Below are 13,890 nucleotides of genomic sequence, written 5' to 3'. Positions count from 1 at the left end.
ATACTGTACCGTTGTAATAAACAAATACTATTGGCAAGAAATCTGTAGAAAAGTAAATTTCCATATAAAATTGCATCAACAGAGCAAACAGAAAGCTATTTGAAGTAATGTTCTACTCCTATTACAGGTGCTAAGTAACACATGAAAAAACAACTGATTCTACATCTGAGCACACCCTACCAGACACTAAAATAAGCTCTCAGACTTCAGGCAACTGCAAACTTCCGTCAGAACTCAAAAAAAAAAAAAAATCGTTTCTTCTGTAAAAATCAACACATTAAAGCACAATTGCTACAATTACCATGCTGATTATATGAAGGGATGCAAATCTAAATGTCTTGCAACCAAAAATTAGTTAAACAAACTGACTTCTCAGACCTCATAACAGTCACATCAACAGCAAAAGTCAAATGAAATGTCTTTTTCTTAATCGATTTGGGCATAAAGAGGTGAAGTTATCATTTTTAACTGTTCAGAATTTGCAAAATGTCCAACATGAAACCAGCATTTTGTCCCCAAATAAGTATTTATAAAGCTTTTGTGGTCTCACAAACTTGCTTTTTTAGAATCACCTACATGATTGACTTAGAAAAATATTTGTTAGGAATTTCCCTGAGACCAGATCTTTCAAGTTAGGAAAGATACAGAAAAGAGAGAATTCTGAAATTAACGTGGGGAGGGAGAGAACCTTCCCACCCCAAATACTACTGCTTTAAAAAAAGAAATACAACAGATAAATTCAACAATGCCAGGAAGTTAAACATTAAACAATTATTTTTATATAGTATGCTGGATATGTTGATTGGTAAAGGAGCTCATAGCAGCATTTTCCTCTAAGCACTTAAATGTATTTTTACCCTTAAACAGTTTTTCCTCGTACGAATGCACAAATTAAGTTCATGCGCGGCTTTCCTATCCATTAGGCAGCACGGAAAATTCAAGTGTAATTGACCAGTTTTCCCTCAGGTGGGCAATAGAGATTACAAATTGTGGTGGTTCCTTCCCATTCCCAGCAAAACGCACTCAGGTGTTCTTTGCCAGCTAGCCAAGTTCTGAACCAAATCTCTAATATTAAAACAAAGGAAGAACAACACTCCAAGTTCTCTCTACCCTTCAGGTTCCTGAACAGACCAAGAACATGCCAACACAGCCTCCTGTAACCACCAGCTAGCCTGGGGCTGTCCTTACACTCACCATGACATCGCTCCCCAGGCAGAACCACGTATTTCAGCAGGGCTGCTAACAGGATGAAAATACTGTGTTCAAGATGCAGCAAAGCTCTCTGGCTGGCCCACAACTAAGATCCATGCTACCAGTACTCTGCATTTTAAGTGTCAGCCACTGAGCCAGAGAAAAACAGCTTAGGACATACAAAAGGAAACAACCTCAGATGTTTTTCGTAACTGTAGTCAATACTGACAGAGATTTTCAATACTTCATGCAAGGTACAAATCATACTGTGCTTTGTTCTGCAGCAACAGCATCCAACACAAATTGCCAAGAAAACTTAGGAGCAGAGTATCAATAATTATTGCTAGAAAAGAAATTCCAATTAAACAGAACTCCAAAGAATTCATTCCTTTATTCACCACAGTGCAAAGCCAGAAACATCTTAATTTGAGAAAATTGCTGCCCCATGTTTTTTCAACTCCCAGACATTTTACAGAGTACTTTATTCAAGTGTTTGTGGGCATATTCCTCATTACATAAGTAGGACTTCAGTAATAAGATACAGCTTTTCAGAAACAAACAAAACTTTTAGCATTGCTCTGCTGAACCAATTGCAGAGCAAAGTTTTTAATAGAAAGGAAAACCCCAAAGCCAAAAAAACAGCACCACGTTCAAGATTAGATCAAGAGCTGCATCAACCTATTTTGACATCAGAGACTATAAGACAACAGCGGGAAGGTGAACAAGGAGAAAACAGGGTTACTCACCGTGGAGGAGTAACTGTCCCCTTTTCTGTGTGCAGCTCCCCCAGCAGAGCTGGGAAGTTTCCTGGAGATGCCAAGAGAGGTTAGCTAGCCCTGCCCCTCAGCATACGATGTCACATCCTCACACATTTAAAAGAAGCGGTCTTATCCTTGACCTGAACACCTTCAGTGAAAGGACATTTAACAAGCTCCGACCCACATCTTCAGCAAGAAAAGAGCAATACAGCATCCTACCTAACCAAGCTGTATGTAAGAGGCGGGGAAAATCTGGAAGTCCTTTGAGTGACTCTGTTTTTGCTTCCCTACCCCAGCTGCTAAAGATTACTTCTGTAATAGTCAGGCTGCAAGCAAGAGAAATGAATGGGACCTCAGCTGAACATCAGTGAAAGATCTCCCAACCTCAGAAAGCTCTGTTCTTTGTATTTGAAAAATCTCTGCTTGCACACAATTAGAGTCATTCCAACAAAAGGCCATGGCCATGATTTACAGTTACAGCAGTCCCTTACGGAAAAGGGCAGATAGCACACAGAAGTTTTACATGTACCCCCACACCCCATGCAGCAGGGCAACCACCACACTGTGTTTCTGCAGGCATGGAAAAGAAATGAGTAATCTTTTTTCTCTAACTGTGACAGGCTAATTCACCACAGCTCTGATCGCCTTGTTCAGCCCCAAACAACGCTCATGCTATCCTAAAGGATTGCTCCTTGCATCCTCCCTTATCTCCTTTCTTCCTTGCAGAATTACATGGAATAAATCATATACACACACTTTACAGATTCATGACTTTGTTTTCTATTAATCTCTTATATGCAGAACTTCTGAAGGGACTTCATTCATCCTCCAAAACAGATAACGTTTAAAGGGAGGTATGTTTCTTGATCCCTACAGGCTAAGAGATAAGAAGTCAGCACTAAGAGACAGTCATTACAGTTCCATTTCCTAATGAATATTAACTGCCCTCTCCAGTCCTAACAAGTTTGGGTTATGTACTTGTGCAGGGATTGTGCACAAATTTGTTTTCTACTAAGTTACCTATAATCTTCCTGAATACCTGCTCACTTACAAAATGCTCAAAGTAACACTTAAAACAGTGGTATTCACAGTAACGCATTTAAAATAGTGTGAGGTATTGTTTAAATTAAACTACACTGGGATTTTCAGAAGGATGTAAACGATTTAGGTAATTTATGTAAAAAACACAGGAACTCTACTCCCAAACTTGGGCAAAATGGGAGAAAACTACACACAAGCTACACACAGGAAATACTTGGTCTCAGAAAAAGCTGGAGCATTGTGAAATCTAAGCCATTTATGATCAGGTTCAGTAAACTTTGCTGTCACTCTTTAAGCACTTCACAGCAGCTGTGGTCATATGTATACTGACTGTATGTACACATGCTGAGTACTTTTGGGTACACAGACTGTATCCAAATCAAGTGTTGGTCATTCTAATAATGTGCTTTCAGTTAAAAAAACACAACAGTATTTTTCAGTTCAGAGACTAACAGTCACTGAAAGATTAAAAAGAAGAAAAACTAATGAATCGGCGTGAAAACATTAAGCTAGACCAACAGGAGATTCCAGAAGACTCAAACCAATGTATACACTTGTAGATACACAGAAGTTTTTCAATCTTTACTCTAACCAGCATTTTATTGAGCAATGTAAATGAAGGAAACAAAGCTTTTTCATGTGAAGAAAAAACAAACAAAAAGCTCTGTATGTTAACCATTCAAGAAACAAATCTATTTTCAACAAACACACACAAACCGCTGAGATATGAAACAAAGGCTCTTCTTGACGAGGAGAAATATTAAAGAACGTTAACATCTTTGGATTATCCATTAAATTATTGGATATTCTCAGCTGTTTGACATTAGGGAACACAGAACCTGAAAAACTCTAGAGAAATAGAACAAATGACTTTCCATAGAAAACTTTTCAAGATGAAAAGTTTCTAGAAGTGGACAGTGTAACAGACATTTTCATAAATGAACGTTGATGAGTTGTGGTACATCATCTACAACCAAACAAAAAGAATCATATTTTAACAGTACAGCTGCAGGAGAACAGAATTCTGTCCACGTATTACTAGAGAGGCCTTATATTTGCAACAATTTCTTGTTCTAGAAGCAACCTCAAAAGAATTAAGCAGCTAAAAATCACCAGTAGCAAATACTTATAATGTTAGTGGAAAGCAGTTTTGTGTATTCATAGCTGCAATTTGCTTTTTCTTAAGCAGAAGGACTTGAAGCTGGATTCAATCCTTCCACCAAAACTTCCACAAAACATCAAGCTTCTATTCTCAGCCCCCTCAGGGACTACCACATTTATGTAATACTGTGAGTTAAAAGTCATCCATCAAGCAAACAAAATGCCACACCACTGAAACAACGGAAAAAAACCTCACATCTAAAGTATGAGAATTTTATGCAACGACACAAGTTAATTACAACAAGCAATAATGAAGTGCAGTAATGAAGCAAGCATTTAGCTAGCTTGTAACAGCTGTGACATAGGACAATATATAATTTTCATCATCAGATTTCTGTATTAGTTAAGCTAAAAAAATAATTCCTCAACCAGTGAAGTCATCTTGCTTCATACCAGTCACTCATTTAACTGACAATCATAATAATGATCTAATTACATCAGTTAAAATTCATGATGCTGCTTACAAACATCAGCAACACAAGACTGAGAGAACTGAAATATAGCAGCCAGACACATTTTGACAAAACATACCTGCTTACAAAAGGCAAAGGTATCAGTGTACCTTAGGAAAAAAACTATTAAAATAAAATCTTTGTATTTGCTAAGGAAGCAGAATGCACACCTAATCAGGAAAAGCAGGGAGGAGAACCAAGCCTAGCCACAAAAGGATGAGCTGATAACTAGGTCCCATAAGACATCACTGCTGCTGCAGCCTGTGGGGCAGGAGCAGCCCCTTTCTCCCTTATTCCTGCCACTGTCATCCTCTGCTGTCCCCTACCCAAGGCTGAGGACAGACACCCCAAAACAGGTTCTCAGGTACTTTGGCATCAGTTACTTGTCAAACGTGAAAACAGAAAATATATTCAAGGGAAAAAGCATTTTAGTAGTTGGAACAGCCTGCAGAGAGATACTAACTGAACCATTCCATCTAGTTCATCATCCTGCTACATAGAGAGTCAAAATGTGCACTCCATCCCTGTATTTATTCTGCTGGGGTTCAAACCCTCCCATCAATATGACTTTTCTTCCTTCAGTAAGTCAGCTGGAGGGTTAGAAGGAATGGATATACATCATCTGTTTTACCTGGCAATAATTTTCAGGAATCCTAATCATCAGATATCAAGATGGATGAAAATCTACCAGTTACACCTGTTCAGCTCTACCTTAAAGTCAGCACAAACAACAATGCTGCATTGCATCGCATGTCATCAGCTACAGGTCACTGGAGTTCAGAGGCACAGAGGTATTCTCACACGACATCTCCCACACTAGATTGTTTCAAACATGAATTACTTAAAAAATATATAGTGCATATGGCTTGGGTTGGAAAGGACTTTAAAGATCATCTAATTCAACACATGAAACCATTTACCAATACCTGCATTCAAAATATTCTTATACTGCCACATGACAGCGAGTATCAGCACCACTGGTGATAAGCGGTAACTGTGCCCGCAGAGCTCGCAAAGCAAGCACTCTGGGTAACTGGCGTAGTCCCTATCAATAAATGCCCTTCAGTTTCAGATCTCTGCTTTATGTGCATTTCCACTGCATTCCCAAGCCAGTTTCCATTATAAACAACTGCTATCTTAACCAAAAAACATCCCAGGAACTCACAATACAATTGCAATTAAAATCAAACCTTTTCTATTCCAGCAACACATTCAGCAAAAGACACCTCCTACGTTCAAATTGGATATTATCATACAGACATATGGGATAGAAAACAGCATTCACAGGAATCTGTTTAATATTGCTTTTTAGTAAGAACATAATCAATTGTGCACAAGTCCACTTTTCTTACCCCAGATTTCCTCCTTTAAAAGAAGTATGTTCCATTTGTGATAATTCGAATTATACAAATAAGCTGAAGCTTATTAAACAAAACTCATTTGATTTGAGTTGGCTAATTCCAGTGTCCTGTACAAAGTGACTGAGAAGATAAATTAATTACAGTTTTAAAAAGCTTTGACATAAACATAAGAAGTTTGGATGCAAGACCTACCCAGAGTGGGCAGAAGCAGAAAGTCTGTCCAAAGAACAAATAATGGTGGATTCCGAAGCTCTATGGACATTTACTAGAATGAACTATTACGTGTTATAATGCAGATCATGCAGGAAAAGTAGGATTTTGATTTCTTTCGTCACAAATTGATTTTAGCATGCTCTCACATAGATTGCATATACTTAATAAGGCAAAACAGATAACTAACTGCATGAAACAGATCTTCCCTAAGCATTGAAATCATTCAGAAGTTGATTATAAGCTAATGTTCTAACCTGTACGTTAAGCATTTACAGACCCTGCCCCAAAATACAAGAGATGATCCTAAGCAGTCCACATCAAAAACAAAACCAGAGACAGTCTAAGGTTAAGGCATGATTCAGACTGAATCAAGAAGCGATGCTAACACCAGTCCCACATTTTCCCCAATATTGACCAGCCACATACTGCTGGTACAGGAACAGTCAACACCTACTGAAAGGTGTTCGAGTCCTTATTCCAGATGCTATTCCTAAATCAGTCTGAACGCCCCACATTGCCTCTTCAAAAGATGACTTGCCTACAATTCTTAGTGGTAGCCAGTGGTAATGGTTAAGCTCTCCAGCTTAACCAACACTCTAAAAGTACACACAGAAGATATCTCTCACCCTGCACAAAGAGCTCACAGCACCTGAACTAATGCATTTGAGACTGAATCAATGCTCCTTGGTACTTCTAGTATCCAGAACGTGGTGGTGGGGGAGAGAAATACAATCAGAAACAAATTACCAGTCACCAAATACAGACTTTAACACAAGCCAAACCCTCTGTATTTCAAATGATGATACATAGAAATAGATACAGAAATACTTAAACTCGCAGTTGCCTCTAACAATATTTCATTACGCTTTCTCAAACAAGTTAACACTTAAGCAGCAATCTATTAAATAAGACTGTTTTAAAGCCAAACTACTGTGATGCAACAGAAAGTTCTTGTTACTTCCAAAATGCAAATTCACCTGAGCATTTTTGCTAGAGCTCTACTGTATACTCGCACCAGTAGCCAAGTTCTTTTCTGACACTATTCACATGGTATGAACATTCAAACAGGATTTACTTCCTGTTATAAACTAAGAACACAGCTGGAAAGAAGTTTAGTTCAGAATGTTTATGTATTTGTTCAGGGTGATAAAAACATGATTAAGATGACAGCATATTACAATTTGACGGCTTCCTTTGAAGGAGAGAAACCCACAAGCAAATCCCTAACTTCCATTTACTTCATGTAAAATAGCATCAGCAACACAATGCTGTCACATACTTTAAAACTTTTGCACAAAAAAACCCTAAAACTTATTTCACGTTTTAAGTACTCCAGTTTCTGTAAGCCACACTTCAAATTTCTGCATCTTTATACTAGTAAAGGAAGTTATTCCTTAAAAAAAAGTTACAGGAAACTGTTGGGTGATAATAGCAATAGAAAACAGAGGAGAAAGAAAAGGTATTAAGTAATTTAATAGATAAAGATATTTGTGATATATAAATTAATTTTACTTACAGATGAGCTACCCTTTCTCCTTTTAGAGGAGGCAGAACATTCCCAGAACCAATCAAGCAGTTATGCACTATGGCAAGACACTGTTGCACATCATCTCTTAAACAAAGAAGAAAACATGATTACTTCAACTGTTACCTTAAATGCTTGAAAATATACAAATGATAAACCATATTTTTAAAAAAATACATATATATAAAAGCTGATTTTTTCTTTAGCTGTATCAAACACAAGAGGGTGAACTACAGAAAGCAAACTGTGCTTTTTTGCGATCTAATTTGATCACTGAGCTCTAACACTCAACTTTGTTTTCTAAAAATCTTGTTTTGGAGATCTTAAATTCTGCAACAGTAAAGGAAACTTCAGCATAAACAGATACACCAATTCCAAAACAGTCAGCTTTACCCCAAATACTACAAATTAACGGTTTTATATACAAGGTGTCACAGAGAAAAGGAAGAAAGCAAAAGAAAAACACACAAATAAACTAAAGACCTGAATAGGAAACAGAGCCTTTCTTTTAGTTGAAGCACATATTGTGATTGCAGTTTGGTGACATTAATTTATCGAGCATTGCCTTTTTCAGATATAAAGCAGTGTGAGGCCTTGGTAGGACAAAAATATTTACTAGTTCGATACAACCTGCTTCATGCAGGGCAGCACTTCACAGCACGACATAGGATGTCGTATCAAACATCCAATGATGTATACTATTAAACTCTTACCCTTGAAACAAGAAAAAAAATCTTGATATTTACTGCTTGTAACCGGCTTTAACTAATTGATAATTGTAAAAGCTTCAGCACATACTACACTAATGATTATCTTGTGCTTACAAAATTGTCCTATGAAGCCATGGTTTCATGTTAATGAAGTTTAACAAGATTGGTTAAAGGTATTCTTGCCTCCTTTCCCCTTTGTTCATGCCACTGACTCTGTGTTACCTCCTCGATTAGTACACTACCACTTTTTTGCAGGGACACATTGTCCCTGCAAATCCTTTAACTTGTAGTAGGGAAGCAAGTAGTTTGGTTGTACCAAAGATAGAGTCTAGAGGAAGATTCTTTTCTTGCTGACTAAAATTAAAGATTTAAATTAAAGTTCAATTTAAACAGTTTAATTTTAAAATTAAAAATAAACAAACTAAAATTAAACCTGTGGTATGCATTAAAAGAACTTCCTGAACAGAAGAGTTTTTATACCAACATAAAGTATCCTCAGAATTTTTTATAGGAGTATTCCTGTTCTAAGAGTATTTCTGTTCAAAATAATCCAGTATCCATTTTATGAAATGCAGTTCCAACCTAAATGCTCTTTGAAAAATAAAAATCTTGGAAAGATACTTGAAATAGTCCCAGAAGACAGTGTAACATTATGCTGTTATGCTCCTTAACCTTTGTACCACCACCACAACTGGCAATAACTAGGCGAAATAGACATGAGTGGATAAATGCACCTTCTCCATTTGACATATTATCACTAACCTGGACATTTCTAGTTTTCCAGTTGCATAGTGTTCTAGTCTGGTGAGCTCAGGCTGTAGAAAAGTATCCAGCAAATAAAAAGCAAAGTTTATTTCCTCATCTGAAGGTACATGCCACTGGATCTCCAAATTCCACAGGTCACCTGGTTTACCCCAGTCCTATATTAAATAAAGACATTTCCTATTAACCAAATTTTAAAGCATTTTTTAAATTTTTTATTTTATTTTATTTTAAGTGTTTACTATTAATGAAAAACAAGAACTAGCTACTGCTGTAAAGCAGTTATCAGGACAATTCTGAAGAAAAAAACAAAACAATAAAACTGAATAGAACTTCCAAATCTAGTACATTGTCTGCATATACCTGGAACATAACACATACCTGAAAGGACTAAAAGGCAAAGGACTGTACTGGTCTAACTGAAACACAACTTTGTTATTCCTTTGGCTGGATATAAATCCAGAAAAATTCTTGTAAATTCCTGGAAAGTACCGTTATCTCCTTTTTTGCAACTATTTTGCAAAGATGTACTCACTTTTGCATGTACCCAGCATTACTTGTTATATCTGATGATCACATTTATACAAAAAGAACTAAGGAAAGGCTAAAGCTCTCATCCACAGAAGCAGATGAAAGATTAAGTTTGTCCCAGTGCAATAATGATTCCTGTGATTGGATACTTATGTCTGGAGATAAACAGGAGAATTCTGCTGTTCACTTAAACTTAACAGTTTACACCACTGCACTTCATTGACTAGGGTCTCAACCTAATGCATCATATATTACAAATTATGAAATATGAACAGACACTCTTGCTTTGTATTACCTTATCATAACCATGCAGTCATTGTAAAACGCACACCATTAAACTAACACATCATGCTACGTAACTACTCGAAACAGTCAGTATTCATTTTTTGCTATCAATATAATTAAGTAAATGGATATTTGCTATACATTTAAAAGCTTAAAGCATCTTTCAATTACACTTTCCGTTGCTGCTACCTATGTTCAGAAACCTCAGAACGAAAACAAGTAATATTGTGTATGATTGTTTTTTAAAAAGAAAGTCAAATCCTCTAATCCTAAGTAAATGAAAATCCTTGCCTTGATAGGAAAGTATTCAGAAAGAGGCTTGTCAAAGCCACCTGGCACACTGCAGTACTCTGTGGGGTAGATAAGTGTAGCAGAACGAAGAAGATGATGCAGTAGGTTACAAGACAGAATGTAACCCTGCTTACAGGTTAAATGTAGGGTTCGCTGCAGAATCTTCCCAAGCTGCTCCCTGTATGGTAGCAACTTCTTTCCATCCACTCGAGTGATCTAATAGGAAACATAAACATTTAAGGTAAACAGAATGGATTTTATTCTAGAGGACTAAAGAGAGGATTATACTGTGCAAGTGATCCTGTACCAGCTTTCATTCTGTAAATCACACCAAATTCATATCAGAGTTTACACATGAACTACCACTTCTACCACTATTGAATAGTGTAACACATAGGAACTGATATACTTCCCCTCTTGATCTCATTCAAGATTTTCTAGCGTTACTTGCACACAGTGAGATACATTTCAAAAAGGTTATCTTTACCAGAAGATATTTTCCCTGTATTGATCCCTCTTCGTTCTCTCCACCTCAACAACTCATTGCAATAAATGCTTTAATTTTATTCCACATACAGACCATATGTTTATGTTCTTGAAGCAACATCCACTTATGTCCCATTTAAAGTTAGAGAAGAAAAAAAGTTATACAACATAATTCATGCAACAATTAGTTTAACAATTGTTTAAATTTTAACAATTAACAGATAGTTTAACAACAATTAGAATTTATTAATTTCTTCTTTCAGGATCACTAAATAAGATTTAATGACATACATGTATGAGGAGAATATTCTTTGCAATACCTCTGACAAAAGCTGAAGATTCCAAAGTAGCTCCTTATCTAATTCTTCATCACGTAATACATCATCATCTAGAGGAACAAGCGATAAGCATTGCTGTAACTATAGTGCAGTGAAGTTTTCCAAACAAACTACATTATAAACCAGATACTTGCATCCAAGAAGTTTACTCCAACCCTTCTATTACAAAATTCCAACTCATTTCACCCGCAACCAAGTGAAATTTATTATAGTTAAACTAAAAACATGAATACTTTGAGTAATTCAGGAATGTCTGGAAACACTCGGAACTGGCACATTTTTTTTTTTTTTTTAAAAAGAACCGTGTTCTCGTAGCTTGAGAAATTTCTGCCTTGAAATTACACATAAATAGTTGTTGCATTTATAATTTTTCCTAAGAAATAATGAACAGAAATAATCTCCTATTAATATTATTCATAAATTCATCTTAATAAGATGAATTTATCAGGAAACATGGAAAATTTCAGTATTACTTCCATGCTTAATGAAAGCTAAGTCAAAACAAAGCAAATATGAAAAATCTTATAAACTTACTGACTGTAAGGTGAGTTATGACACTGCAGCAGTGCGGTACAAACAGCTTCAAGGATTCCTCAGGGCGACACTGGAAACAGCATCATAAACAACCAGTTTAAAAAAAAAAGATGCAAGAATGAAATTCAGGGTACAAACTGAAAAAAAAATCTTCTAATAAATCATCTTCAATATTAAATTTAACATAAATGAAATTAAGAAAACTACTTTGTCAATTAACCTCTTGAAACATTTCCTATATGCAACTACCCATTTTTATGGTATTAGGAACCACCTGTATTTCTAAGACAAAGATTTTATTTGAGTAGAGGCATGAGCTTTTTGGCTTTGATTTGTCTCATTTGTTTTGTTTTTTAAATTAAAAATCAAGTGAAAATGGAGCATTCTCTCACTTTTACTGCAGCTCGACACATATCAGCAACCATACGACCAGCAACTCTTGTCTCAAATATATTTGAAATGGCGAAGTTGAAAACCTTCTCCAAGGCAACCTAAAATGAATAAAAAAGATGGAGAATAAAAAAAAAGGAGAATGCTTATATTCTTTCCCCCAGGCCCTCCATAAGTTTAGAAGTGCACACACAGAGTGCTTTAACAGATAATATAGCGGGACATCCAGCCTTCAGCTGGAGAGGCAAACTACTTCTAAAATGTTCACTTTGGGGAAAAAAGGTCAGATACATTGCATTGACTGATAAAAGCTTGGGAACGCTTCTGAGAAACTACAGAGAAAAACAGTTTTCCCTGAACAAGTCACAAACTGATTAAAGGAAAACTTTACTATTTCACATGTGAAAGCAAAGTAAAGCCAAAACATTCCTTAGTTAACAAATAAATAGGGAATTAGCTATTTAAGTAGTCAGCATATTTTAAGGAGGCTCATTACCATCTTGCAAGGCAAGTTGAATTATACACGGTGAAGTTTGTTCATTATTATAATAGTTACAGGCAATCGGGAAAAAAACACAAGTCTTTAATGACAACAAAAAATTAACTTACAACATGTTAATGAGAAGATTACAATCAAAATTGTACTCAAGTGTCCAATGCAAATGTCAAAATGTACAAAGCAACATATCCAAATACATACTAAATGTAGTATAGATCTAAATGGAATAGTGTTAACCCAACCTACAAGGAATGTATCCATCCATGTAAAAACATGGATTCCTCTCCATCAAGTACTTCAGAGCTCTGCATTAATGCATATGAAACCATAAATTTACATGAAGCCCTAAACATTCCTCCCAGCTCCTTCCTTGCTAAAGCATGGAAGTTCACAACAGGACAATGCAGGAAGGAAGAACCAGAACGTACCAGCAATTCACAACAAACTTAAGCCTTAAAGTTGGATGAAAAGCCCCATGTTTTACATACCTTAAATATATCTTTTGAACACTGAGTAAGGATTGTACTGAAAGTAGAAGAAAGACCTAATTCAACTAAACTCTCTAGATGAGTCATCTTCTCAGTTTCAGTCTCCTCTCTGGTTTGTTCTAGCGTGCTGCTCTCTATAAGTCCAAAACATCTACAAAAATACATGAAGTACAATTTTAGCAATTAGAACTAGGAAGTTGTATTAAAGTTTTCATGCCAAGCTTTCACCTTTCCTTAGCTTACTTACCTATCCATAAACTGTAGTACAAAATCCTCAAATTCAGCAGTTGCAGAGCACAATTCTCTTTCTACCTACAATTTTCCAATGCAAAAGAAGCACAGAAGGTTAGCTCTTCTCAGAGACACATAGTATCAAGTGTATTTCCTATACTAATTACTTCAAGAACACTTACAAATTTTAGTTGATATAGACCACACTACATTTCCCACCAAACAGAATTTGCATAGTCTCAAGTACGTCACATGAAACAATTACTGTGTTTTCTTTACACTGTGCTATCAAACTTCCTGGCCTTGATCTTTAGCCAAATAACCTCTCAGGATGAAACCAGGGTCTGTCTCCATAGATACAACCTTTAGCCTTACTACTGATCTTCCTCTCCAGCAGGATGCCAGTGTGCCAGCTGTGGTGGCAGACTTGGCTCTGCTAACATATTTACATTACTCATTCATCATACAAACTCTTCTGCTAGTGTAAGTGCTGCAGCCCCAAGTCAAGAAAATCAACTTAATTCCAGTAGGTTTGTGAAAAATCAAAACAGGCACCTATTAGCTGTTCTGTGAACTACAAGCATCTCCTAGCAGTGGACAAGATATTCTGCATGGCAGTTCCAACTACCATGGAGCACTGGTG

At 36.3% G+C, this 13,890-nt stretch overlaps 1 protein-coding gene across 3 annotated transcripts in view; it reads right to left on the bottom strand.

Moving 5' to 3' along the window:
- PSME4 (proteasome activator subunit 4) overlaps window positions 1-13,890 on the bottom strand; it is a 61,931-nt gene that overhangs the window by 24,936 nt on the left and 23,105 nt on the right. For all 3 annotated transcript variants that reach the window (XM_082755766.1, XM_082755765.1, XM_082755767.1), the window contains exons 13-20: window positions 13,264-13,328; window positions 13,017-13,167; window positions 12,032-12,130; window positions 11,640-11,709; window positions 11,088-11,155; window positions 10,282-10,497; window positions 9,175-9,332; window positions 7,694-7,789 (exon numbers count right to left, since the gene is read on the bottom strand). In XM_082755766.1, the coding sequence (XP_082611892.1) occupies window positions 7,694-7,789; window positions 9,175-9,332; window positions 10,282-10,497; window positions 11,088-11,155; window positions 11,640-11,709; window positions 12,032-12,130; window positions 13,017-13,167; window positions 13,264-13,328 (923 nt within the window). The remainder of the gene's footprint in view (window positions 1-7,693; window positions 7,790-9,174; window positions 9,333-10,281; window positions 10,498-11,087; window positions 11,156-11,639; window positions 11,710-12,031; window positions 12,131-13,016; window positions 13,168-13,263; window positions 13,329-13,890) is intronic.

This window comes from Aythya marila (genome assembly GCF_965140915.1).
Source record: "Aythya marila genome assembly, chromosome: 3".
NCBI lineage: Eukaryota > Metazoa > Chordata > Aves > Anseriformes > Anatidae > Aythya > Aythya marila.
This window is presented reverse-complemented; position numbering and strand designations above follow the sequence as displayed.